At 54.3% G+C, this 24,880-nt stretch overlaps 2 protein-coding genes across 2 annotated transcripts; both read left to right on the top strand.

Annotated features, from left to right (window-relative positions):
* Positions 1-201: 201 nt before the first annotated feature.
* On the top strand, positions 202-10,569 carry OTOP2 (otopetrin 2). The gene is made up of 7 exons (XM_012453955.2): positions 202-290; positions 559-904; positions 1,470-1,606; positions 3,089-3,147; positions 3,542-3,675; positions 5,372-6,246; positions 8,775-10,569. The coding sequence occupies exons 2-7, from the start codon at positions 592-594 to the stop codon at positions 8,943-8,945; spliced, it is 1,689 nt and encodes a 562-aa protein (XP_012309378.2). The 5' UTR covers positions 202-290; positions 559-591; the 3' UTR covers positions 8,946-10,569.
* Positions 10,570-11,258: 689 nt separating this feature from the next.
* On the top strand, positions 11,259-24,340 carry OTOP3 (otopetrin 3). Its single transcript, XM_012453954.2, has 7 exons — positions 11,259-11,340; positions 16,834-17,250; positions 17,342-17,478; positions 18,258-18,316; positions 18,562-18,680; positions 21,956-22,770; positions 23,594-24,340. Exons 1-7 carry the CDS (start codon positions 11,322-11,324, stop codon positions 23,762-23,764), a joined length of 1,737 nt encoding a protein of 578 aa, XP_012309377.2. The 5' UTR covers positions 11,259-11,321; the 3' UTR covers positions 23,765-24,340.
* The last annotated feature ends 540 nt before the right edge of the window (positions 24,341-24,880 follow it).

Here is a 24,880-nt window from a genome sequence, read left to right as displayed (position 1 = left end):
TGCGGGGCCGCACCCGAGCCTGGCCGCACCGGGGTGACGGAGTGGGGTCGCCTCTCAAAGGGTAAATATGAATCTTGCCTTATCTGGCTCCCGCGGGCTCCTTCCTAAATTCACCTTGGAGAAAGATGGATCATGTGAGCGGGACTGAGAGCTTTATGGAGCCGAACTCCCGCAGCTGTAAATCACCCTGTCCTCCTGGGTATAAAGCGCCTGTCCAGCCCGGCGTGGGAGAGAGGAGACGCTCGCCGTCCCCTGACCCCCAGCTCAGCGCCGGCTCCAGGCCCAGCCAGGTGGGTGCCCGGGGCCAGAGGGCCGTCGGACTTGGGGAGTGGGGACCCTTGGTGGGGTCCGATCCGGTGCTGCCGCTTCTCCTCTCTTTCCTGTCCAGCGAGAGAAGAAGGTTCTGCGTTTTCTCTTCCCCTTTCCCAGCACTTCCTCCAGAACCCGAAGCCCCCACCCTGCGGGTCGGGAACTCCGTAGTTCCCAAATTTAGGGATGAGATGGTGGAAGGAGAGCCGTCGGGGTTGACCCGGAGTCCTGTCCGTTCCTCCCCCACAGTGACCCCTCTAGCCTCCGCCAGTCGCCCCCGCCATGTCCGAGGAGCTGGCCCCGGGCCCCAGGGAGAGCCCCCTGGCGCCGCAGGCGGGCCCCAGGGAGGTGTGGAAGAAGGGCGGCCGCCTGCTGTCGGTGCTGCTGGCCGTGAACGTGCTGCTTCTCGCCTGCACGCTCATCAGCGGCGGAGCCTTCAACAAGGTGGCCGTGTACGACACCGACGTGTTCGCGCTGCTCACCACGATGATGCTGCTGGCAGTGCTCTGGATCCTCTTCTACCTCCTCCGCACTGTGCGCTGCCCCGGCGCGGTGGCCTACCGGGACGCGCACGCTGGCCCCATCTGGCTCCGAGGTGCCAGGGGAGGTGGGGTCGAGGTGGGGTGGGCACAGCAGGGACCTGCAGGCTGAGGGGTTTGCAGGAGTTGCAGCGGTGGTTGATGTAGAAAGGTGAGCGTTTCCCTAGGGAGGAGCAGGAGGGCCGGATGTGGCTGAGGGTGACGCGGGCTGCAGTTAAGGAAAAAGGGGGAGGTAAGGGGTCCTGGGGGAGAGATGAGTAGAGGGATGAATGAAGCGAGACCTCTTTGCCACCGGTCGGAAAATTGGAGAAGGCTGGCCGCCGGAGGGCCTTTGATGGAGAGCAGGAACCAGAAGACGGCAGCCACTGAAAGAGCCCAGTCAGGGCTCTCTGCGGTATCTACACAGCCCCAAAGAAGAAGGGGGGGCTTGGTAGCATGTCCATCCATCCCCCCACTCAGTCATACACTCACCCTTCCATCCACCCATTCGCCTTTCAGTCTGTCTATCCGCCTATCCACCTATCCTCCCGCTCTCCCCGTTGATCCATCCAACTGTCACTCACTCACCCATCCGCCCACCTGCCCAGCCTCCCATCCTCAGGGACTGTCGTCTCCCACCAGGTGGGCTGGTGCTGTTTGGAATCTGCACTCTTATCATGGATGTCTTCAAGACCGGCTACTACTCCAGTTTCTTTGAGTGCCAGTTGGCCATCAAGATCCTGCACCCCCTCATCCAGGCTGTGTTCGTCATGATCCAGGTGGGTGGAGGAGTGTCGCTGTGTGGGAGAAAGGACTCGACACTTGGCCGTTGGAGAGGAGCCAACAAGGGGTTGGAGACCTGAGCTCCACCTGCCTCCTATCCTGAGCAATTAAGCAAACTGGGAACAGGGCGGTAGGGAACATCACAGGAGTGCATCAACGTGGAAACACCACATAATGAAGTGATATCCCAATGTGAGCTCCCACTTGGAGCTCTGCAATGTTACTTCAACCTAAGCAGTGTCAGTAGTTAACACCTAGGAGGTGTGAGTTGTGACAGCCAGCCTTGTCTCCTAGCACCTGGCCTGCCCTCCTTGGGTGCCCATAGTGGGTATCCGTGTCAGCCCAGGGTCCTGCCAGGTTGGCCCTTCTGTTCTGTATTTATTCAGAAATAAGATCTGACCGTAAGTGGGATTTCTCAAACATTTATTTTGTTGTTATTGTTGTTGCATAAACAATACTTTGAAAGAGCTTCTGATTGAGCTGAGACAGGACTGGGCTTAGATGGGATCAGAAAAGCCCCCAGCCTTCTATCATGACCAGAATGGCACCATGGATGATGCCCTCCCCAGAAACATCACCCCTGCTGCCCAAGTTTCCACAATTCAGCACACGGCTGGCTGTGGCATTTATGTAGCTTTAGTCTCTCACATTTTACGGGTTTGAAGAATACTCAGGTAAAATGAAAATATAGATATCCCCACATCACCAAATGGCGTGGCAGGGATTCACAGGCAGCCAGACAACAGCAAGGCCTGGCAGGGTGACAGAGGACGAGGATGAGCAGGGGATGTTGTCAAAGGAAGGTGAGAAGTCCACAGAGACTCCTTCCACCCTGAGCAAGACCTAACCTCAGGCTGGCCTTGCTCCCAGAAAAAAAATAACTAGGTAGTCAAAACTCTGCTTGACCCCCACCTCCACACAAAATAAACCCCACCGTGAGCGGAGTTTCACATGTGACACTTTGCAAACCTCTAAAGAATGGAGAACCACTATTTGATACAAACTGTGCAATAGAATAGAAAGAGACAGTGCTCCCCACCTCGTTTCTTTGAGATTTAGTCTCGCTCTGTCACCCAGGCTGGAGTGCAGTGGCACAATCTCGGCTCACTGCAGCCTCCACCTCCCAGGTTCAAGCGATTCTCATGCCTCAGTCTCCCAAGAAGCTGGGATTACAGGCACATGCCACTATGCCCAGCTAATTTTTTTGTATTTTAGAAACGGGATTTCACCATGTTGGCCAGGCTGGTCTTGAACTCCTGACCTCAAGTGATCCACCCACCTCAGTCTCTCAAAGTGCTGGGATTACAGACGTGAGTCACCATGCCCAGCCCCCACCTCATTTTGTGAAGCTAAAATAAACCTGATAACTCAGTGTAAGGGTTCCTCGGGCAGAGAGAACAAGATGGCATGGACGTGGATGAGCTGGAGTTTTGTCCATCTGTGGAGTAAATGCTTCTCACCACATTCTCTCAATACAGACCTACTTTCTCTGGGTCTCCGCTAAAGACTGTGTTCACGTCCACCTGGACCTGACCCGGTGAGAACCCCAGCTCGGTGCCCGTGCCCAGCGCGCCGGTGTTGGCCTTGCAGGAGAGATTCGGGCTTTCCACCCCGGGGCAGGGCCCCTCTGTATGCCCCCTGGGTCGGGTTGCAGCCAAGGCATCCTTGCTTTGTCAGGCTGACTTCCACTACCTTGAGGGACTCTTTCTCCCAGGGGAGGGAGTGGTGGTGGCCCGGGCTCCTGGAAAGCTCCTGGCCCTCTCTTGCGTGGCATACCAGCCAGGCTGTGTTCCTACTGAAATCAGCTTCCCTGTTCACACAGGGCCTGTCTGCTTTCTCATTTCCCAACACCAGCTCTCAGTATTGCTCCCCAACCCACCACCCGCCAAAGGGTCACAGGCCTCTTTGTCCCTGCCCCCAACCCCGAACAGGTGCGGTCTCATGTTCACACTCACCACCAACCTGGCCATCTGGATGGCAGCCGTGGTGGATGAATCTGTGCACCAGGCCCACTCCTACAGCAGTTCTCACAGCAATGCCAGCCACACCCGTCTCGCCTCTGATAGTGAGTTTCATCTCAATGCTGGCCCTGTGGCTACCAGGCCTGGGGCCGGGTGCTTTGTGAATTTGTAACATCAGTCTCTCGTTCCCTCATAAGGGCATAGAGGCAAAGGAGAGAGCCAGGGGGCTCCTCCTGCTGCAGGATTTACCTCTGCAGTATAAGTGTAGGTGACCCCAGAAGGGGAGTATCGGGGGCGTCCTTTTATCCTTGAGGCTGCAGCCAAGAAGGGACCGACCAAGTACAATCGCTCATGCCTGTAATCCTAGCACATTGGGAGGCCAAGGCAGGAAGATGGCTTGAGCTCAGGAGTTCGAGACCAGCCTGAGCAAGATGATGAAACCCTGACTCTAATTAGCCAGGTGTGGTGGTGCATGCCTTTGGTTACTATGGGAGGCTGAGCTGGGAGGATCGCTTGAGCCCGGGAGGTTGAGACTGCAGTGAGCCATGATTGTGCCACTGCACTCCAGCCTTAGTGACAGAGTGAGATCCTATCTCAAAAAAAAAAAAAAAAAAGAAGAAGAAGAGGGAGAAGAAGAAAGCCTCAGTTTCTTCATCTGCAAAGCCAGCTGGGCCAGCTCTCAGGATGAAAAGAGACATTTGCCAAGCTCCAGGGTATCCTATCCTACAAAGCACATTCTGGAGTCAAGACTCCTTTCCATGTGGTACAAACAGAAGTGACGGGACAGTCATGTGGAGACTTGGACGTTGCAGCTGGCTTTCTGGGCTGAGTCAGATGGTGGGGAGGGCCATGAGGAAGCTTGAACGTTAAAGATTCCCAAGAGGGCCACTTTCTATCTCAGGGAGCCAGGGCTGGAAGGGATGGAAGGAATTGAATGGGGTGAAGTGCGCAGCCCTGTGGTTTAGACTGTTCTTTTTTTTGAGACAGAGTCTCCCTCTGTCGCCCAGGCTGGAGTGCAGCAGTACGATTTCGGCTCACTGCAACCTCCGCCTCCTGGATTCAAGCATTCTCATGTCTTAGCCTCTCAAGTAGCTGGAACTACAGGCACATGCCACCAGGCCAGGCTAATTTTTGTATTTTTAGTAGAGACGGGGTTTCATCATGTTGGCCAAGCTGGTCTCAAACTCCTGACCTCAAGTGATCTGCCGGCATCGTCCTCCCAAAGTGTTGGGATTACATGTGTGAGCCACTGCGCCTGGCCCAGACTGTTCTTACTGAGCACTGATGTGTCCCACAGTCTCTGGCACACAGTAGGTGCTCAAGAAATATTTGTGAAATGAAGGAGTGTGCCACACCCTGTGAAGGTATGAGGGATACCATGGTGAATATAGCAGTCGTGACAGGCAGGAACCCTGCCTTTACAAAGGTCACAGGCTAGGGCGGGCACAGAGGCTCACGCCTGTAATCCCAGCACTTTGGGAGGCCAAGGCGGGCAGATCACCTGAGGTCAGAAGTTCGTGACCAGTCTGGCCAACATGGCGAGACCCTATCTCTACTAAAATTACAAAAATTAGCTGGGCATGGTGGCGGGCTCCTATAATCCCAGCTACTCAGGAGAATCACTTGAACCCAGGAGGCGGAGGTTGCAGTGAGCCAAGATCACGCCATTGCACTCCATCCTGAACAAGAGTGAAACTCCATCTCAAAAAAAAAAAAACAAGAATGATCACAGGCTAGGGGTGAGACCTCTCTAGGAAGGCGAGAAGGCAGTCCAGCCTCGTGTCTCTCTCTCCGCAGCAGAGCGTGCGGGCGATGCAGTGGGAGGAGACTCCTGCCTCTGCAGCACGACCGTCTGCCAGATCTTCCAGCAGGGGTACTTCTACCTATATCCCTTCAACATCGAGTACAGCCTCTTCGCCTCCACCATGCTGTATGTCATGTGGAAGAATGTGGGCAGATTGCTGGCCTCCACCTCTGGCCACAGCCACACCCCATCCCCGCTCAGCCTCTTCCGGGAGACCTTTTTTGCCGGCCCAATTCTGGGCCTGCTGCTCTTTGTCGCGGGGCTGGCTGTATTCATCATCTACGAGGTTCAAGTGAGCGGGGAGGGGGGCCTCAACCAGCAGGCCCTGGTCATCTACTACAGCTTCAACATTGTCTGCTTGGGACTCACGACCTTGGTCAGCCTGAGTGGCTCTATCATCTACCGTTTTGACCGCCGGGCCATGGACCACCATAAGAACCCCACGCGCACCCTGGACGTGGCCCTGCTGATGGGTGCCGCCCTGGGTCAGTACGCCATCTCCTACTACTCCATTGTGGCCGTGGTGGTGGGCACGCCCCAGGACCTGCTGGCAGGGCTCAACCTCACACACGCACTGCTCATGATCGCCCAGCACACCTTCCAGAACATGTTTATCATCGAGAGCCTTCACCGAGGACCACCCGGGGCTGAGCCTCACGGTACACCCCCCAAGGAGCCCTGCCAAGGCCTCACCTTCACCAACCAGGATGCCCTCCACACCTTGCCTGCCTGCCCACCCAGCCCCGGGCTGGTTAGCCCCAGCCCTGCAGACCAGCAGGAAGCAGTGGGCATCGTCTCAACCCCCAGAAGCCACTGGAGACGCCGGTGCCTAAAAGACATTTCTCTGTTTCTCCTGCTCTGCAATGTGATCGTGAGTAGCTGCGGGGAGGAAGGGGTGGGCTTGGGAGAAGAAGAGGCTGAGGAAAGATCCTCTTGCAGGTTTAAGCACTTAGCCTTCTCTGTCTTCCCTGCAGCCCACCTGAGAATCGTACAGCTCTCTAGGAAAGGAGCAGGTTCAGAGGGCGCCAGCAGTAGCTTTGGGGAAAATGGCATCTCAGGGCACACAGAGAATATGAAATCCTAGCATTCTGGCATCTAGGCACCAGATAGAGCTGGAGGGGTCCCAGGGAAGGTTGACACAGGGGCGGGCGGAGGTGAGAGGGAGCTGAGAGCTGATGCGGAAGGTGGGGGCCCTCACCCCCCAGTGGGAGGTGTGACTGCTCCTGGGAACTTGTGACCTGCCTGCTTCTCAGAATAATTGGAGCAGCATCAGGAAGTAGCGGAGACCAGTGTAAGTGTGAGCAGTCTGTTAGCAGAGTGAAGTGGCAGGCCAGCTGGGAAGGAGGGCATCTACAACAGTCACCCCCTCCCCAGTGACTCAGCAAAGATTAAGAGCAACAGACTTGTCCAGGCACAGTGGCTCACGCCTGTAATCCCAGCACTTTGGGAGGCCAAGGCAGGAAGATCACTTGAGGCCGGGAGTTCGAGACCAGCCAGACCAACATAGTGAAATCCCATATCCACTAAAAATATAAAAATTAGCCAGGCGTGATGGTACATGCCTATAATCTTAGCTACTCAGGAGGCTGAGGCAAGGGAATTGCTTGAACCCAGGAGGCAGAGGTTGCAATGAGCTGCGATTGTGCCACTGTACTCCAGTCTGGGCAACAGAGCGAGACTCTGTCTCAAAAAAAAAAAAAAGACCAATAGACTTCACCCAATACAAATGTTCTCTATATGGAAGCATCCCAGGGCAGAAACACTGGGAATGAAGGTGCACCCCAATAGGGAAAGACTCTTGATGTTTCTAGTACAACCCAAGACAGAAATGGCCCAGTGGGGCTTACAATTACCTCTGATATAGAAACATGTACCTATGTGGGTCCGTCTCAAAGAGAAAAAAACACTTCTAATGAGGTTTCACTCAGTAGAAAAACAGTTGTTTCAGCTATAACCTCCAATAGAAAAATACGCCTAATATAGAAAATTACTTAATGTGGGTATATCCCACAGAGAAAGATCCCAGAGTGAATTCTACCCCATGAAATCCTACCTGCATGAGGTGAACCAGCAGCCCTGACTACGAGCTGCTCTTAGTGAGTCCTACTGTGAAGGGCCATCCTCCAGAACGTGGTACCCATAGAGGTGGGATGATGCCATGCAGGAGCCTTCCAACACAGTTAATTTCACTTTAAAAAAAAAAAAAAAGGCTGGGAACGGTGGCTCACGCCTGTAATCCCAGCACTTTGGGAGGCCTGGGAGGCCGAGGTGGGTGGATCACAAGGTCAGGAGTTCGAGACCAGCCTGACCGACATAGTGAAACCCCATGTCTTCTAAAAATACAAAAACTAGCCGGATGCGGTGGCATGTGCCTGCAATCCCAGCTACTGAGGAGGCTGAGGCAGGAGAATCACTTGAACCTGGGAGGCGGAGGTTGCAGTGAGCCGAGATGCTGCCACTGCACTCCAGCCTGGGCGACAGAGCGGACTCCGTCTAAAAAAAAAAAAAAATGTGGGCGTCAATCTCTGACCCTATCAGTAGAAGCAAAAGGCCCAGAGCTTAGCATGTCTTAGACCGGCTTTGGCGCCTGTCCCCCTGCCCTCTGGCCCTGACCCCACCTTCCACCCAGGCCGGGCTTATAGGCTAGGGGCCACCTTCTGGGAGGCTATTCTTGCTCCAGGTATCTGAGCCTAAATCACCTCCAATAGCATCTTCTCCATCTCCTTCATTTTATAGGACAGAACAGGCTCAGAGTGCCTGCTGAGACTGCAGTGTGCCCAAGGACAGCTAACTGGGGGTAGAGGTGGGGCTAGTCTAAAAATCTTTGCTCTTTGCTTCTTACACCTGAACCTTCTGAGCTCATAGCCAGAGAGAAAGCAGGATTCAAACATCCACCTCCTCCCAGCCCTGGGAAGGGAGAAGGGGATGAGGAGAGAGCTGGAGGGCAGAGCTCAGGAAGGGATAGGGTGGAGTGGCCTTCTGCCTGAACCCCAAACCCCCTCCCCTTAGGCTATCTGATTCTGCCACCCTCACCCCTATGCACACAACCCCCCAGGATAGAGCTGCTGATTTCACTAGTTGTACCTCTTCTTCTAGTGAAACCTCTTCTCCCCTCCCCCATCCCACACTGAGATCCTGCTGAGATTTTGGGAGAGGTGATCACAGGTGGACTCCTAGCCTGGGGATGGCAAATTCAGTTGGGTGTACTTCCTGAGCCCCTTAGAGAGTGCCAGGTCCTGTCCAAAATACTGGAGCTGCCCATTCACTGACACCCAGCCCTCCCTGTCCACCAAGCTAGAAGGATGGGCTCCCATCTTGCCACAGCCCAGCAAAGCCCACAGAAATGACCCACAGGCTTCCATCCGGGCCGGCTCCTGAAATGCTCCTCTCTCCACACAGCTGTGGATCATGCCCGCCTTCGGGGCCCGCCCTCACTTCAGCAACACAGTGGAAGTGGATTTCTACGGCTACTCCCTCTGGGCGGCCATCGTCAACATCTGCCTCCCTTTCGGCATCTTCTACCGCATGCACGCCGTCTCCAGCCTGCTGGAGGTCTACGTGCTGTCCTGAGGCCTCCAACAGAGACATGGCAGGGAGCAGGAAGAGGAGACTAAGCTCCTGTGCCCGTTCAGACATCCTCTGGGAATGAATCCCAGCCGGTGCCATATGACAGCCCATTGTCTGCTGGTCCCAGAGTGGAATTTTCACAAAAGTTATTTTTCCAGGTTGAATTTTTAAATCAGAATCAGGACAGGCCCATCCACCCCAGTATGACCATGGGGCAGGAGGTGACTGGGGAAGGGAGACCTCTCCTGGCGGCATTTCTAGGCCCAGCAAGATCTGGAAGTGCTGGCTCTGGCTCCACCTCTAATCCTGCCCTGGGGCCTGGCCAGTGCACTGCCTGGAGCTGGAAACCAATAAACCTGTGCTTTGCCCCCATCCCCACTGTTCATCTCTGTTATCCCATCTGAGATGGTCACAGGAGAGGATCTTGGGGTTCAGAGTGGGAAGGGCCCCTGGAGATTTTCAGATCTCAAGCTTTGTAATGTGTGAGCAACATCCAAATGATAGACTAACTACAGAGTGGGTAACCAGAGTTCCCAAACTACCATCTTCCTCTTCCCTTTCTCCAGGTGACATATACAAATAATCATTTTTTATTTTTTTGAAATGGTCTCACTTTTTTGCCCAGGCTGGAGTACAGATAGCTCACTACACCCTCAACCTCCTGGACTCAAGAGACCCTCCCACCTCAGCCTCCTGAGTAGCTGGAACTACAGCTACTTCTGCCACCACGCCTGGCTAAATTTTTTTGATGTGTGTTTTTTTTGTGGAGATGGGGAGTCTCACTTTGTTGCCCAGGCTGGTCTTGAACTCCTGGGCTCAAGTAATCCTCCCGCTTCGGCTTCCCAAAGTGCTGGGATTACAGGCATGAGCCCAGCACCCTATCTAATCATTTTTTTATGTGTCCCATGACACAAGAAAGTTTAGGAAGCAGTGACCTAGTCTAATGTCTGCATTTTACGAAAAAGGAAGCTGAGGTCCAGAGAGGTAAAGTGACTTGCCCAAAGTCACATAGCTACAAAAAAACCAGAGCCTTTTTGCTAGGAACAGTAATTTTCAAACTTTGTTTTCAAGCAGATCATTTTTTCCCTTCAAATGAAATACTACAGGAATCGAAGTTTATAATATAGGCCAGCCGTGGTGACTCACGCCTGTAATCTCAGCACTTTAGGAGGACAAGGCAGACGGATCACTTGAGGTCAGGAGTTCGAGACCAGCCTGGCCAACATGGAGAAACCCTATCTCTACTAAAAAATATAAAACTTAGCTGGACATGGTGGTAAGCACCTGTAATCCCAGCTACTCAGGGGGCTGAGGCAGGAGAATCGCTTGAACCCAACAGACTAAGGTTGCAGTGAACTGAGATCGAGCCACTGCACTCTAGCCTGGGAGACAGAGCAAGACTCCGTTTCAAAAAAAAAAAAAAAAAAAGATATAAACAGGGCAGTTCTAGTTTAAGAGGAGTTGGGAGACTCAGATCCTCACCACCTGGGCCTCTCCTGACCTCCCCTTGACCCAGGAGTTCCACTAGGAGCTTCCCCCAAGTCCTGGGGATTCTACTCTACAAAGGGTATAGAGATGCTGAGGATGGAAGACAGCAGAGAGAAGGGAAGGAGGCTCCACAGTTAGAAGAAGAGTGAAAGGTGGGGGTGACCATGCAGAGTCAGGGGGAGGGGAAGGGCTGGGTGGGACCCACAGAGCAGATGGCATTTGGGGGAGGGCATGGGAACAGCAGCACCTGGAGTTCAGGGGACTCTGAGGAAAGCGTGCCCGGACCCTGTCAGCAGAAGGCGGTGAGTAGTTCTCAGAGGCTGCAGGTGGAGCTGAGGAGGCCTCCTGCCCCGTCAAAATGGGGCTCTGCTCCAACTCTCCCCATACCAAGTTCAGGTTTGACTTAAGGGAGATACAGGTTCCTGCCGGGCGGCCCCCAGGCCTGGGGCTTGGTAGGTCACGGGAAAAAAGAGACTCCAGGCCTGGAGTGAGGGCGTCCATTCCCAGCTTGATCACCAAAGGAAAGCCAGGCCTGAACTCCACAAGCTCTTTACTGCGGGCCTAAGAACACTGCACCCCTCTCACCCCACGCTAGGACGAGGACGGGCTGCGAGCTAGAGACCCTACCTGCCCGCACCTGCACCGCCCTCGGCCCCGCCCTTTTGCCCAGCAGCTTCGCAATTGGCTGCACCCTCTGGGTCCGAGCCCCCGGCAGGGTAATTAAAGAGGGATTAATGAGATTTCCAAAGTCAACAGAAAAATCGATGGGCCGCGGAGTCCGAGCGGCGGCTGCGCAGTCCTGCTGGGGGAGGGCGTCGGGAGCATCGGTCTCACCTGGGGACGGACGATCCGATCCGCACAGCGCCCGCAGTCGGTGCTTAGCCGGCGGCGATGCCTGTCCCAGCCTCAGGTAAGCCCGGAGCGCCGGTGGAGCTTTCCCAGCTAGCGCCCCCCAGACACTGGCACACACTACGCCCCCAAAGCGGGGTTCACCAGTAGGGGCTGCAGGGATTTGAGCGGGAGAGCGGGGTGACTGTGGAGAGGTCAACTCCCTTTGATCCGAGGCCGGCCCCTTGCCCGACCCTCAACCCGGGCTCTGCGCCTCTACTCCTTTCCGTGGACCCGGGGCGCACGAGGGCCGCAGGGCGCGGCTCCTCCCGGCCGGGCCCACACAGCAGAAAGTGGGCGCGGAGGCCTGGGGTGGGGGTTGGTTGGGGCTGTCTGGACGCCCGGTCTAGGGCACGCACGAAGAGGCTGCCCCCCGGCCCCACAGTCCCTTAAATGGCTCGGAAGGAAATCCCGAGGGCGCCCGCACTCAGCAGCCTCTTGGGAGCCGGCCCTGAGTTCCTGGGCCCGACGACTTCGGCTTCGCGGCTTTCATCACCGCCTCTAACCGAGACCCACAAACCAGTTTGGTGTCCCGGCCCTCCCTTGGACTGGCGTCGTGCCCAGGGGCGTGCCAGGGGGCGGCGGAGTCCTCCTTGTCAGTTCCAGGCGCCCTAGCCCTAGCCCTCTGCCTGAGACCCCTACATGCCCACTCCGGCCCCCTGCCCAGCCAGGGACCAAACTCTCTCCTTTGAGGGCTCACTCCAGCGGCCTTTGGAGGGTTGGCCCCCAGGGTGGGAGACGTGGAAGATGGGAGAGACTGTCAGGGCAAAACCCCAGAGGCAGAGAACCTGGAACCTTGTCCCCTAGTGTCCCCTCCAGTCTGAGTAAAACCCACCCTTGAAATTCACCAATAATCCGGACTCCTCCCAGCTCTCCAGGACCTGAAACGAACTGGAAGGAAATGCAGAGACAGCTAACACTGCGCTTTCTGGAGCCAGGCATCACTCTGTACCTGTGCTTGCGTGTATTAAATCATGTAAATCTGACAAAGCCCTTGTTTGGTACTAATCCCTTCCTTTATTCGTTCAGTATTTTTTTCCTTTTGAGACAGGGTCTAACTCTGTCCCTCAGGCTGGAGTTCAGTGGCGTGATCACAGCTCACTGCAGCCTTAACCTCCCAGGCTGAAGCAATCCTCCCACATCAGCCTCCCAGGTAGCTGGGACTACAGGGGCATGCCACCACACCTGGCTAATTTTTTGGTATTTTTTGTAGAGGTGGAGTTTTGTCATGTTACCCAGGCTGGCCTCCAACTCCTGGGCTCAAGGGATCTGCTCACCTCAGCCTCCCAAAGTGCTGAGATTACAGGCTCTTTGCTGAGATTACAAGGCCACTGAACCCAGCCTTGTTCAGGAAGTCTTTATTGAGCATCTACTATGCACCAGCTACTATTCCATAGTTGTGTATTCGTTTTGCAGATGACAACACTGAGGCACAGAGTCTAAGTAGCTCTCTGTAGTAGTCTCAGTAGTCTAAGATGACAGAGGTAATATGTGCTGGAATCTTGGCTCTCCATCATTAGTCTACCCTGCTTGGGGGCTGGGGGAGAGGGTTTTGGGGAAGGTGAATTAGAGCAATTAGGGCTGGGAGATATGGAGCAGGGAGGCAGCCCTGTGAGCCCCAGCCTTGTTCAACTAGGAGGGAAAGATAAAGATCATCTGGGGTCTCCTCCCCTGCCAGCCTGGAAAGAGTTTAATGGGGAGGGTCTCTGTCCACAGCTCTGGTGCTGAAAATTCTTCTGTAGAAGACTACAGAGTCAGTGGGCAAACACTGAGTGAATGTCACATCTGTGCTAGGTTTCAGGGTCTGAGTTAAGCGGGGCCCGGTCTCTGTCCTGGAGGAGTTCTGGGCCTTAATGAGAGCCAGCTACACCCACAGCACACCAAACAGGGCACATCTACTCTCAACAGAGGGGAGTGGCCCCAGCAAAGTAGTACCAGAAGGCTTAGGCAGAGAGGAAGGCTTTCCAGGTGGGTGGGGAGGATGGGCAACTGGTAGGCAGGGCAGAAAGAAGAGCAGTGTCCAGGAAGGATGGCAGGAGGCAGGAGACCATGGGAGAAACGCAGAGCTCTCTACCTGGGCCTGGGTGGGTGTGGGAGGCTGGTGCCTGGAGTGCAACAGGGGAGGTGGGTGGGGACAGGGAGGGGACAGAACTTGGGCAAGGATGACAGAGTGGACTGGGAAGGGGGAAAAAATTATTTGTAGAATCTCAGAAAGAGGCTCAAGTTTTAGTGCTCCATCTGCCCCTGAAGAGAACAGCAGAAGGTATAAATTTGAAGCAGGTGGGTGCGTAGGGGAGAATGGGAGCTTGGAGAGGTTGCATTTTCAAGCCAGATATGGTGAAGGTCTTCTGGTGCTGCAGAGAGGGCGCGTCTGAAGCTCCTGAAGCCCGGGGTCTCAAGGGAGAGACAGAGCAAAGCACAGCTAATGGAAGCAGAGGACAATGGGTGATCAGCATGGGGTGCTGATCAGCGGTGGGAGGGCTGATCAGGGAGGGCTGCAGAGACAAGGCAGAGTCTCTGCTGAGTCCTGAAGGACAAGCTAGAGTTAGCCAAGGGCCAAGAAGGGTAGGCGTTAAAGGCAAAGGGTGGTGTGTGGGCAAAGACTGGGGGCATTCCAGGAAAGGCAGCAAGATGGTATAGCCCAAGGAGAGGGGAGTAGGTTCTGAAGATGATGCCAGAGAGCCAAGCTGTAGCCAGACCAGGAAGCAGCAGCAGCTACCCTGCCTCGGGCAGAGAACCTGGAACCTTGTCCAGGTCCATGCTAATCATACACCTCTCATTTTGAGAGGCCCTGCAGGCTGTGTTGTAGTTTGGACTTTATACTGAGGGCAGTTAGTTGCCTCTGCAGGACTTTCAGTAGGGGAGAGGTACTCTGGGCAGGGAGCCCAGTCCAAGAGAGTGAGGAAGGGGGCCCAGACCAGCTAGTGGTTGAGGTCAAGAAAAATCCAGGCCAGGCACAGTGGCTTACACTCATAATCCCAGCACTTTGGGAACCTGACACAGAAGGATCACTTGAGGCCAGGAGTTCAAGTCCAGCCTAGGCAACATAGTGTGACCCCATCGCTGCAACAAAAATTTTAAAAATTAGCCAGGTGGGCCGGGCGCGGTGGCTCAAGCCTGTAATCCCAGCACTTTGGGAGGCCGAGGCGGGTGGATCACCAGGTCAAGAGATCGAGACCATCCTGGTCAACATGGTGAAACCCCGTCTCTACTAATACAAAAAAAAAAAAAAAAAAAAAAAAAAAATTAGCCAGGTGTGATGGCACATGCCTGTCTGTAGTCCCAACTACTCATGAGTCTGAATCAGGAGGATCACTTGAGCCCAGGAGTTCAAAGTTGGAGTGAGGTATGATGGTGCCACTGCACTCCAGGCTGGGAGACAGAGCAAGACCCTAGCTCTAAAAATAAATAAAGAAAAATCTAGAGCAACTTGTGAGCTGGAATGAACAAGCTTGGGGCCTAAGAGGATGTAAGGGATGATGGGAGAGGCAAAGAGGACACCCAGTTCTCTGCTAGGAGATGTGGAGATGGAGATGCCACTCTGAGACTGTGACCATTAGGAAGCAAGAGAATGGGGACGATGAGCACCTAGAACCCTGAGCCCGGAGCATGAGGGCAGCAGCAGGACCAAGGAAGAGCCTGGGTGGCACAGGGGTTCTCTAGGGAGGCTTCTGAATCAGCTCAGCCTCCCCACCAGGAGAGCACCCAGAAGCAGCAGAACTGTCCCCTCTCTCAACAGCAGCTCAGTCCCACCAGGAAGAAGGAGTGCCCAGTGGGGAGAGTATGCTGAACTCAGAGCTGCAGGCATTGGGTGACCCAAAATCTGGTCTAAGCAAGTGGTGACAAAATGGTCGGCCTGAGTGAATGCTTGGGAGAGGTGTGGGAGTGGCAGGAGATGTTCAGGAAAAGAGGAGGGTAACGATTGTGCTTCCTATGTGACACCAGGCACTCGTAGTACTTCCGGGAGTGGGGAAGGGGTACAAAAGGGAAGTCAGTTCCTTCAAAGTCAAGGGCATGGCAGTGGTGCTGATCTGGGCCTGTCCCGTGCTCTCAGCAGACATTGTAAATCAACCCCAGAAACTTTTCCCTCAACCTTTAATGTATTTTAACATTATTTTATTTATTTGTTTATGTTTAAAAGCAGGGTCTTGCTCTGTCACTCACTGCACATGATTGGAATGCAGTGGCCTAATCATAGCTCACTGCAACCTTGATTTCCTGGGTTCAAGCCAACCTCCTTGAACTGTGAATAGTTAGGACTATAGGCATAAACCATCATATATATAAACACACACACACACACACACACACACACACATATATATGTATATATGTAAAGATGGTGTCTTGCTATGTTGGCCAGGCTGGTCTTGAACACCTGGGCTCAAGCAATCCTCCTACCTGAGCCTCCGTAAGTGCTGAGATTACAGGCATCAGCCACCATGCCCAACCTAAAATTACTTTTAATTGCATAAGTACTGTGCTCATTTTTTTAAAAAAAAACTAGAACAGTAAACTAAAAAGTCTACCACTCCTAATCCCAGTAGCCTTATCCCAGAAGAAACTCCTATTGTGAACTTGATGGGTATCATCTAGACCAGGAGTCCCCAGTCCCCAGGCTGAGGACCAGTACCGGCCCATAGCCTGTTAGGGACCAGGCCGCACAGCAGGAGGTGAGCGATGGGGAGGGAGCATGACAGGCAGAGCTCCGCCTCCTGTCAGATCAGCAGTGCCAATAGATTCTCATAGGAGCACGAACCCTGTGAACTGCGCATGTGAAGGATCTAGGGGTTGCCCACTCCTTATGAGAATCTAATACTCGATGATCTGAAGCAGAACAGTTTCATCCTGAAACCATCCCCCACCCTCCATCCATGGAGAAATTCTCTTCCAGGAAACTGGTCCCTGGTGCCAAAAAAGTTGGGGACCGCTGGTCTAGACCTTTTACAAGTAATTGTCCAGGTGCTTCTATGTTCCCATAATACAGTAATGTTTCAGATCACCCACATTCTTTCTTACCAAGCCCAGACACAGCCTCAGGATGCTTCTCTACAAAACATTTTAGGCAATCACTTCCCAACCAATCAGCGTCAGGATAAGAGAGGACACCAGCTTGCCCTCCCTGATGTCAGAAGTGAAATTCCTCCCAGGGGGCGGAAGGACACCACTGCCTTTTGATGACAAAAAGTCACAGCCCTGGAAACTGACCAGGCACTAGGCAGAGTCTGCTGACCTTAGGATCAGGCACAAGTCAGGAAGTGAGGTTGAGAGGGAGAACATGATCCTCACACCAGCCAAACTAATTCCCCATGTTTGTGTGCAGAACAAAGGGTTTCTCCTGGTCTGTTTGAACCTCCTCAGGTCCCGTAAGGCAATTGGGCAGCTGCTGTTAGTTCCAATGTCCCAACCAGAGAGGCTGCATAACTGGCCCTGAGTCACACAGCAGTTAGGAGCAGGGTGGACTTGAACCCAGGTCAGCCTGGCAGTTAATCCAGGACCCTTTCTCCATCTCCAGCCCCTGTTGAGGCTCCAGCCATCCCTTCTCCAGAAGCACAGGAGACTGAAGCAGCCCCAGAGAAGGAGGACCCAGTGGACATGGGGGCCGAGGAGACAGCAGCCGCTGCCCAGCCCCAGCAGAAGTCCTGGCTGGTGCGGCATTTCTCCCTGCTGCTGCGGCGGGACCGGCAGGCCCAGAAGGCCGGGCAGCTCTTCTCGGGGCTCCTGGCCCTGAATGTGGTGTTCCTGGGTGGGGCCTTCATCTGCAGCATGATCTTCAACAAGGTGGCCGTTACTCTGGGCGACGTGTGGATCCTGCTGGCCACGCTGAAGGTCCTCTCCCTGCTCTGGCTTCTGTACTACGTGGCGAGCACCACTCGCCAGCCACATGCCGTGCTCTACCAAGACCCTCACGCGGGGCCCCTCTGGGTGCGGGGTGAGTTTCGGGATGCTGGGGGGCCGGGCTGGGATGGGGAGGGAGAGCCAGTTCCGGGCAGGCGCCAATGCCCGCCTGCACGCCCGGCTAGGCTCCCTGGTGCTCTTTGGCAGCTGTACCTTCTGCCTCAACATCTTCCGAGTGGGCTACGACATGAGCCACGTCCACTGCAAGTCACAGCTGGAGCTTGTCTTCCCTGTCATTGAGATGGTCTTCATCGGCATCCAGGTGACAGGCTTCTCCCATCCACACGCCCTATCTACCCATGCCATGCGCACATCTCCTGCTACCTACACCTAGGAACAGCCGCATAGGCAAATACCAAATGCCCCGGGGTCTTTGCACACACACCACACCCGTCGGACAAGTGTTCATGTCCACACATACCCGTGGGTTCCTGCATCAACACACACACTGTGTCACCGACATAGACACTTAGAAGTCCAGCTGCCTATGCGTTTGTAGGCATATCCCTGAATATATACTCCCTAGAAGAACAAACCTCTTAAGAATATGATCTCCGCTGGTGGGGGATCATACCTGTAATCCCAGCACTTTGGGAGGCCGAGGCGGGTGGATCATCTGAGTTCAGGAGTTCAAGGCCAGCCTGGCCAACATAGTGAAACCCCATCTCTACTAAAAATACAAAAATTATCCAGGCGTGGTGGCAGATGCCTGTAGTCCCAGCTACTCAGATGCCGAGGCAGGAGAACCGCTTGATTCTCCAGGCCTTGTGTTGGGTGCTTCATTCCCACTGGCTTCTTTATTTCCCTCAATTTCCCCAAAGGATGGGCTTTTTGGTCCCTTTTCAGAGCTTAGGCAACTAAGGCTCAGAGATGGTTTGCCACTGACTCAACACCACGCAGCAAGAAGCAGTGGAGCCGGGATTCTACCCCAGTCTTTCTCCCTGTGTCTTTCACTGTAAATACACGCATGCACCCCAGGAACTCACACTGGGGTCCCACCCCCTCCACCGGCCCCTGGGCTCAAGGCCCTGTCTCTTTCAGACCTGGGTGCTCTGGAAACACTGCAAAGACTGTGTTCAGGTCCAGACCAACTTCACTAGGTAAGACTTCTCTCCCTCCCAAACCCCCGGCCTCTCTGTCCTCCCCACCGCTTCCCTGGTCAGGGTGGCCCTGGGGCTATAGGTTTGTCTGGGATGTGTCCCAGGTGGCCCCAGGGCTGCCTTTTCTGTGTCCTAGTGCCAGCGTGACACTAGGGAGTCAGTGGTTGCCCCAACAACAGCGGATGCTGAGGCTTTGGTGCCCGGGGAGCCAACCAGGGTGTGTAAGAGTGTGGCACTTCCTCCAGGTGTGGCCTGATGCTGACCCTGGCCACAAACCTGCTGCTGTGGGTTCTGGCCGTTACCAATGACTCCATGCACCGAGAGATCGAAGCTGAGCTTGGCGTCCTCATGGAAAAGTTCTCAGGTATGGAAAGGAGACCAGGACTTCCTTGCCCTGAGAAAACACACACACACACGCACGCACACACGCACATGAATGCACACGTGTGTGCGCGTGCACACACACATGCACACACACACGTACACACGCACATGAATGCACACGTGCACACACACGCACACGCACGCTACACTTCCCAAAACAGGTGAGGCTCAGTTAGTCTACAGAGATGGGAGAAAACTCTAAAGGCCAGATTCAAATCAACAGAAAACTGAGGTTTGCTAGTGATTCTCATCCCACCCCATCAGGTGCTGGTGCCCTGCACCCCACTCCAGGCGTCCAGATAGCCGTCAGCAAGCCAGCCACTGATCCTGGCTGAGCTGGCCACTAAGTCCTTCAGGTATGCACCCCACCCATGGTATTTGCATTTTACTCTCAAGCAACTGAACAGCCTCCAGGGCTGAAAGGAATGCCTTCCTAATACAATTTTAGGTACCTAGACTTATCAATCTGGTGGAACAGAAGATTTCTGGGCAGAAAAACTCTCAAGATTGTCCCACACGCCTCACCTCCTATCCTAGAGGCCACATCCCATACCCCACATGGGAACACTGCTCTGTGGGGTTCAGCCACACCTGTATGTACATGCCTCACCCCACCCCAGGTGGCATCACCATCACGCCCTGCAGCCCAGCCCTCCCGGCACATTCACACGTTCACATACTCGCTGCATCAGTCACGACACGCCTGTGTACTGTGAGCATTCTGTATACTCTGCTTACATTTCTCAGAAAAGCTGTGCAAGAGAGAATTTTTGGCAAGTGACATCATGGATTTTGATATCATAAAATAATTCAAGGCCAGGCGCAGTGGCTCACGCCTATAATCCCAGCACTTTGGGAGGCCGAGGTGGGCAGATCACCTGAGGTCAGGAGTTCGAGACCTGCCTGGCCAACATGGTGAAACCCCATCTCTACTAAAAATACAAAAATTAGCTGGGCATGGTGGTGCGTGCCTGTAATCGCAGCTACTCGGGGGGCTGAGACCTGAGAATCGCTTGAACCCGGGAGGCAGAGGTTGCAGTGAGCTGAGATGCGCCATTGCACTCTGGCCTGGGAGATAAGAGTGAAACCATCTCTAAATAAATAAATAAATAAAATAATTCAAGCATTACAAATAAGTAGAATAAGATAAACCCATCACCTCAGCATAATAATTATTAAAATTTGGCCATATTTATTTTTATTTTTGCTGAAGTACTTAAATTACAGAAATCATGACTTTTTATCTCAAAATATTTCAATATACATTTGTGTTTTTTTGAGACAGGGTCTTGCTCTGTCACCCAGGCTGGAGTGCAGTGGTGCAATCATAGCTTACTGCAGATTCCAACTTCTGGGCTCAAGCGATCCTCCCTCCTCAGCCTCCTGAGTATCTGGGACTACAGGCACATACCAGCACCCCCAGCTAATTTTTCAAATTTTTGTAGAGATGGAATCTCACAAAAAAAATTTTGAGCCCAGACTGGTCTCAAACTACTGGGTTGGAGTGATCCTCCCTCCTCAGCCTCCCAAAGTGCCGGGATTATAGGCATGAGCCACCATGCCGGGCCCATTGTGTGTCTCTTTAAAAAGAGATGTATTCTCCCACATGACCACAATGCTATTATAATTGTTAAGAGAATTCTTTAACTTCATTCTGTCCTCTGCATTAGTCTATATCCCACTTTCTCCAGTTAGTCCCAGAAATGCCTTCTACAGACAGTTTGTTCAAACGTGCAATGCATTTGGTTAAGTCTACATCGGTATCTTCCCACTGATCTTGAGACTTGTCAGGCTGCTTCCTCCTGGCAGCGTTTAACTGCAGTCCCTCTCGCCTACTTTTCCTTGGAATCGGAAATGTGGACAAAACCTTGATTAGATTCAAGTTAGGTATTTTTGGCCCCAGCTTTTTCCAGCTGATGCTGTGTGCTTTGAAGAACACTGACGCCAAGGTACTAACGACCGATGACCTGACAGTGCGTGCTGCTAAGGCCGATCGCTGGGTTCAGGTGTCACTACCACAGGTTTTCCCTTGAGCCCAGGAAGTAATCTGTGGAGGTGACATTTGGCACCAGAGATGTCATGTGGGGGTTTTTGGGGTTTTGGTTTTTGGTTTCTTTGAGACACAGTCTCACTCTGTCACCCAGACTGGAATGCAGTAGTGGGAACACGACTCACTGCAGCCTCGACTTCCTGGGCTCAAGTGATCCTCCCACCTCAGCCTCCCAAATAGCTGGGACTACAGGCGTGTGCCACCCAACTAATGTTTTTGATTTTTAGTAGAGACGAGGTTTTGCCATGTTACCCAAGCCAATCTTGAACTCCTGAGCTCAAGAAATCTTTCTGCCTTGGCGTCTCAAAATGCTGGGATTACAGGCATGAGCCACTGCACCTGGCTGGCATCATGATTTTTTTTTTTTTTTTTTTTTTTGAGATAAAGTCTCATTCTCGTCACCCAGGCCGGAGTGCAATGGCATGAGCTCAACTCACTACAACCTCTGCCTGCCTGGTCCAAGCGATTCTTCTGCCTCAGCCACCTGAGTAGCTGGGATTACAGGTGCCTGCCACCACACCCAGCTAATTTTTGTGTTTTTAGTAGAGACGGGATTTCACTATGTTGGCCAGGCTGGTCTCGAACTCCTGACCTCAGGCAATCCGCTCACCTCAGTCTCCCAAAGTGCTGGGATTACAGGCATGAGACACTGCACCTGGTAGCATCATGTTTTGAATGCTTTATATAAGCTGGCATCTGAAGTCTTCAATTCCTTTGAAAAAGAATGACCATTCTGGCCGGGCATGGTGGCTTATGCCTATAATCCCAGCACTTTGGGAGGCCAAGGCAGGTGGATCACCTGAGGTCAGGAGTTCAAGACCAGCCTGATCAACACGGAGAAACCCCATCTCAACTAAAAATACAAAATTAGCCAGGTGTGGTGATGCATGTCTGTAATCCCAGCTACTCAGGAGGCTGAGGCAGGAGAATCGCTTGAACCTGAGAGGCAGAGGCTGCAGTGAGCTGAGCTAGCACCACTGCACTCCAGCCTGGTGACAGACTGTGACTCCGCCTCAAAAAAAAAAATGACCATTCTGTGGGATTTCTGAGTTCTGTGCCTGGGCCTCTGTTTCCACATCTGTAAAATGAGCAGCTTGGTCCCTTTCAGCTCTGGCGTATTTCAGGGAATGGAAGGGATCTGTGTAGCCAGTTTCCTCAGAGCCTGCCTGAATGTCGGCCCCTCCCACCCTGCCCCCTCTCCCCAGGCAATGAGACCAACACCTGTCTGTGCCTCAATGCCACTGTGTGTGAAGTTTTCCGGAAGGGCTACCTGATGCTCTACCCCTTCAGCACTGAGTACTGCCTCATCTGCTGTGCTGTGCTGTTTGTCATGTGGAAGAATGTGGGCCGCCATGTGGCACACCACATGGGTGCCCACCCTGGCATCGCGCCCTTCCACCTGCACGGGGCCATCTTTGGGCCGCTGCTGGGCCTGCTGGTGCTGTTGGCAGGCGTGTGTGTCTTCGTGCTCTTCCAGATCCAGGCCAGCGGCCCTGTCATTGCTTTCCAGTACTTCATCCTCTACTATGCCTTCTATGTGGCTGTGCTGCCCACCATGAGCCTGGCATGCCTGGCGGGCACAGCCATACATGGGCTGGAGGAGCGAGAGCTGGACACGGTCAAGAATCCCACCCGCAGCCTGGATGTGGTGTTGCTGATGGGCACTGCACTGGGCCAGATGGGCATTGCCTACTTCTCCATCGTGGCCATTGTGGCCACGCGCCCACATGAGCTGCTCAACCGCCTCATCCTGGCCTATTCACTGCTGCTCATCCTGCAGCACATCGCCCAGAACCTCTTCATCATCGAGGGTTTGCACCGGCGCCCACTCTGGGAGGCAGTTCCTGAAGGCCTGGCAGGGAAGCAGGAGGCCGAGCCTCCCCGCAGAGGCTCCCTGCTGGAACTGGGCCAGGGCCTGCGGCGGGCATCGCTGGCCTACATTCACTCCTACAGCCACCTCAACTGGAAGCGGCGGGCACTCAAGGAGATCTCACTCTTCCTCATCATCTGCAATATCACAGTAAGTGGCTGGGCTAAGAGGTCTCGGGGGTTGAGGTGGCCACACAGACCCAGAAAGCCTCACTCACAAAGGGATGGATGAAGGACGCATACCCCTTTCCAACTATCTTGATGGTGCTTAAGAGTGTCTCCCCAAGGCTGAGGCAGGAGAATTGCTTGAACCCCGGAGGCGGAGGTTGCAGTGAGCTGAGATCACGCCACTGCACTCCAGCCTGGGCGACAGAGCGAGACTTCATCTCAAAAAAAAAAAAAAATTTAAAAATTAGCTGAGCAGGATGGCACATGCCTATAGTCCCAGCTACCTGGGAGACTGAGGTGAGAGGATCACTTGAGCCCAGAAGGTTGAGGCTGCAGTGAACTCTGATCCTGCCACTTCACTCCAGCCTGAGTGACAGAGTGAGACCTTGTCTTAAAAAATAAATAAATAAATAAATAAAAACTAAAAGTAGCTAACGGAGGAGTGAAGCCCGAGCTCAGGGCACAGGGTGGGGGTGCCTAGCTTGACAGAGCAGGTGGCACACTGGGAATTCCTGCTGTTCCTCTCACACGTGGCAGAGCCTGGGGTGTCCTGACCCATCTGAAGTTCAGGCTGGCCCCAGGCAAGCTCAGGGAGATGGCTGGGGATGGCTAAGGCCTGCTGCAGTAGGGCGAGAAAGATCTGGGGGAGAGAAGAGTTTGCACCGAAAGCCCAAGGGTTAGCGGGAGATTGAGTGGGAGATGGGGCTGGCACTGGAGGGGCTGCAGGTTTGAGGGCCGCCTCCCCTGAGCCGAGTGCCCTGGGGCACAGGAGAGCCCTTCCCTAACAGCACTATCCCCTCCCCCAGCTGTGGATGATGCCTGCATTCGGCATACACCCGGAGTTTGAGAACGGGCTAGAAAAGGATTTCTACGGCTACCAGATATGGTTTGCCATCGTCAACTTCGGCCTGCCTCTGGGGGTCTTCTACCGCATGCACTCTGTGGGAGGCCTCGTGGAGGTCTACCTGGGAGCCTGAGGCTGCCTGCCCCCTGCAGAAACCTGAAGTGCCGAGGCGGGGAAGATGGTAGCCCAGAGTCTCTGAGCAGACGCCTCATTCTGAGAGGTGCCGAGACCAGCCGGAGGCTCCCAAGGCCTCCCACTCCCCGGAGCCTCACTGAAGGGGAGGGCACTGCCTATAGCCAGAGTCCAAGGGCAGGGGTCTGGGCACTTTCTGATACCCATGCCCAGACCTGGGCACATGCCTGCCTCCTGCCTTCCCACCACAATCAGCAAGCCCAAGTGTGCACCCCAGGAGGCTGGTGGGGGCCCCCTCACGGCTACTCTCTGGGAAGGTCAGACCTACAAGACAGAGTCTGGGGAGTTTGGCAAGGGGTGCCCCTCTCCAGCCAGGCCTCAGCGGTCTGTCTCCTGCTGCGAGAAGAGCATCTGGTCCAGGTGTGGCTCTGGACATCCTCAGAGCGCCGAGCTCCGAGCTGGGAGGCCAGCTCCCTTCCCCACACAGCCTATCTCCTAATGAGCTCATTAATTAGCTGCCAGGCAGGGTTCAACAGCTCTCTCCTGCTGCATAAATCCTATTTGTTCGATCGATTGCATTCAGGCTCGTGGCATTTGTTCGCAGGGACAGAACTGCTCCTCTGGTCATGGTTGAAAGGAATGGTCCTTTTGGGTAGGGCTGTGGGGCTGGGACAGTCCTGCTCCTGAGCCGGGAGGGGTTTAACCCAGTTCTTCCCTGTAATGATCCAGGGGAGGAGGTGAGAGAGACAGGTCGGGACTTGTGTATCTCCACCCCGCCCCTCCCCAGCACACCCAGTCTCTGGGACAGTGCAGCTGGCTCACCGTGAAGGCTGTGATCCCTGGCTGCCAGTCCCAGGGCTGGCTGATCCCCTGAGCCATCGGGCGGGGCAGGAATGGAAGGGAAAGGGCAGGTGTGGCAGCCCATCCATCTTCCTGAGCCCAATGCAAACAGCGGGCTCTGCCTGGGGCGAGGCCAGAGAGGGCAGCCCTGGCCCTGCAGGCGACGCTCTGCCTTCCTCTTCAACCCTCCTCGAAGTGGAGCACTGGCAACCACAGGCCTCCCAGCGCTGTCTCAGTCGCTGCCTGGAGCGGCCCCGTGGCCTCTCCTGTGGGCTCT

The sequence above is a fragment of the Aotus nancymaae genome, unplaced genomic scaffold (assembly GCF_030222135.1).
Source record: "Aotus nancymaae isolate 86718 unplaced genomic scaffold, 86718_ANA_hifiasm-v0.15.2.pri h1tg000089l, whole genome shotgun sequence".
Lineage (NCBI taxonomy): Eukaryota > Metazoa > Chordata > Mammalia > Primates > Aotidae > Aotus > Aotus nancymaae.
Note: the sequence above shows the minus strand (reverse complement) of the source record. Positions and strands in the feature narration are given on the sequence as shown.

Coding starts and splice junctions, on each gene's coding strand:
- OTOP3 (XM_012453954.2), top strand. Junction 17,251..17,341: donor GGGGCCCCTCTGGGTGCGGG/GTGAGTTTCGGG, acceptor ACGCCCGGCTAG/GCTCCCTGGTGCTCTTTGGC. Junction 17,479..18,257: donor TGGTCTTCATCGGCATCCAG/GTGACAGGCTTC, acceptor TGTCTCTTTCAG/ACCTGGGTGCTCTGGAAACA.
- OTOP2 (XM_012453955.2), top strand. CDS start 592: ATGTCCGAGGAGCTGGCCCCGGGCCCCAGGGAGAGCCCCCTGGCGCCG. Junction 1,607..3,088: donor CTGTGTTCGTCATGATCCAG/GTGGGTGGAGGA, acceptor CTCTCAATACAG/ACCTACTTTCTCTGGGTCTC. Junction 6,247..8,774: donor TCCTGCTCTGCAATGTGATC/GTGAGTAGCTGC, acceptor CTCTCCACACAG/CTGTGGATCATGCCCGCCTT.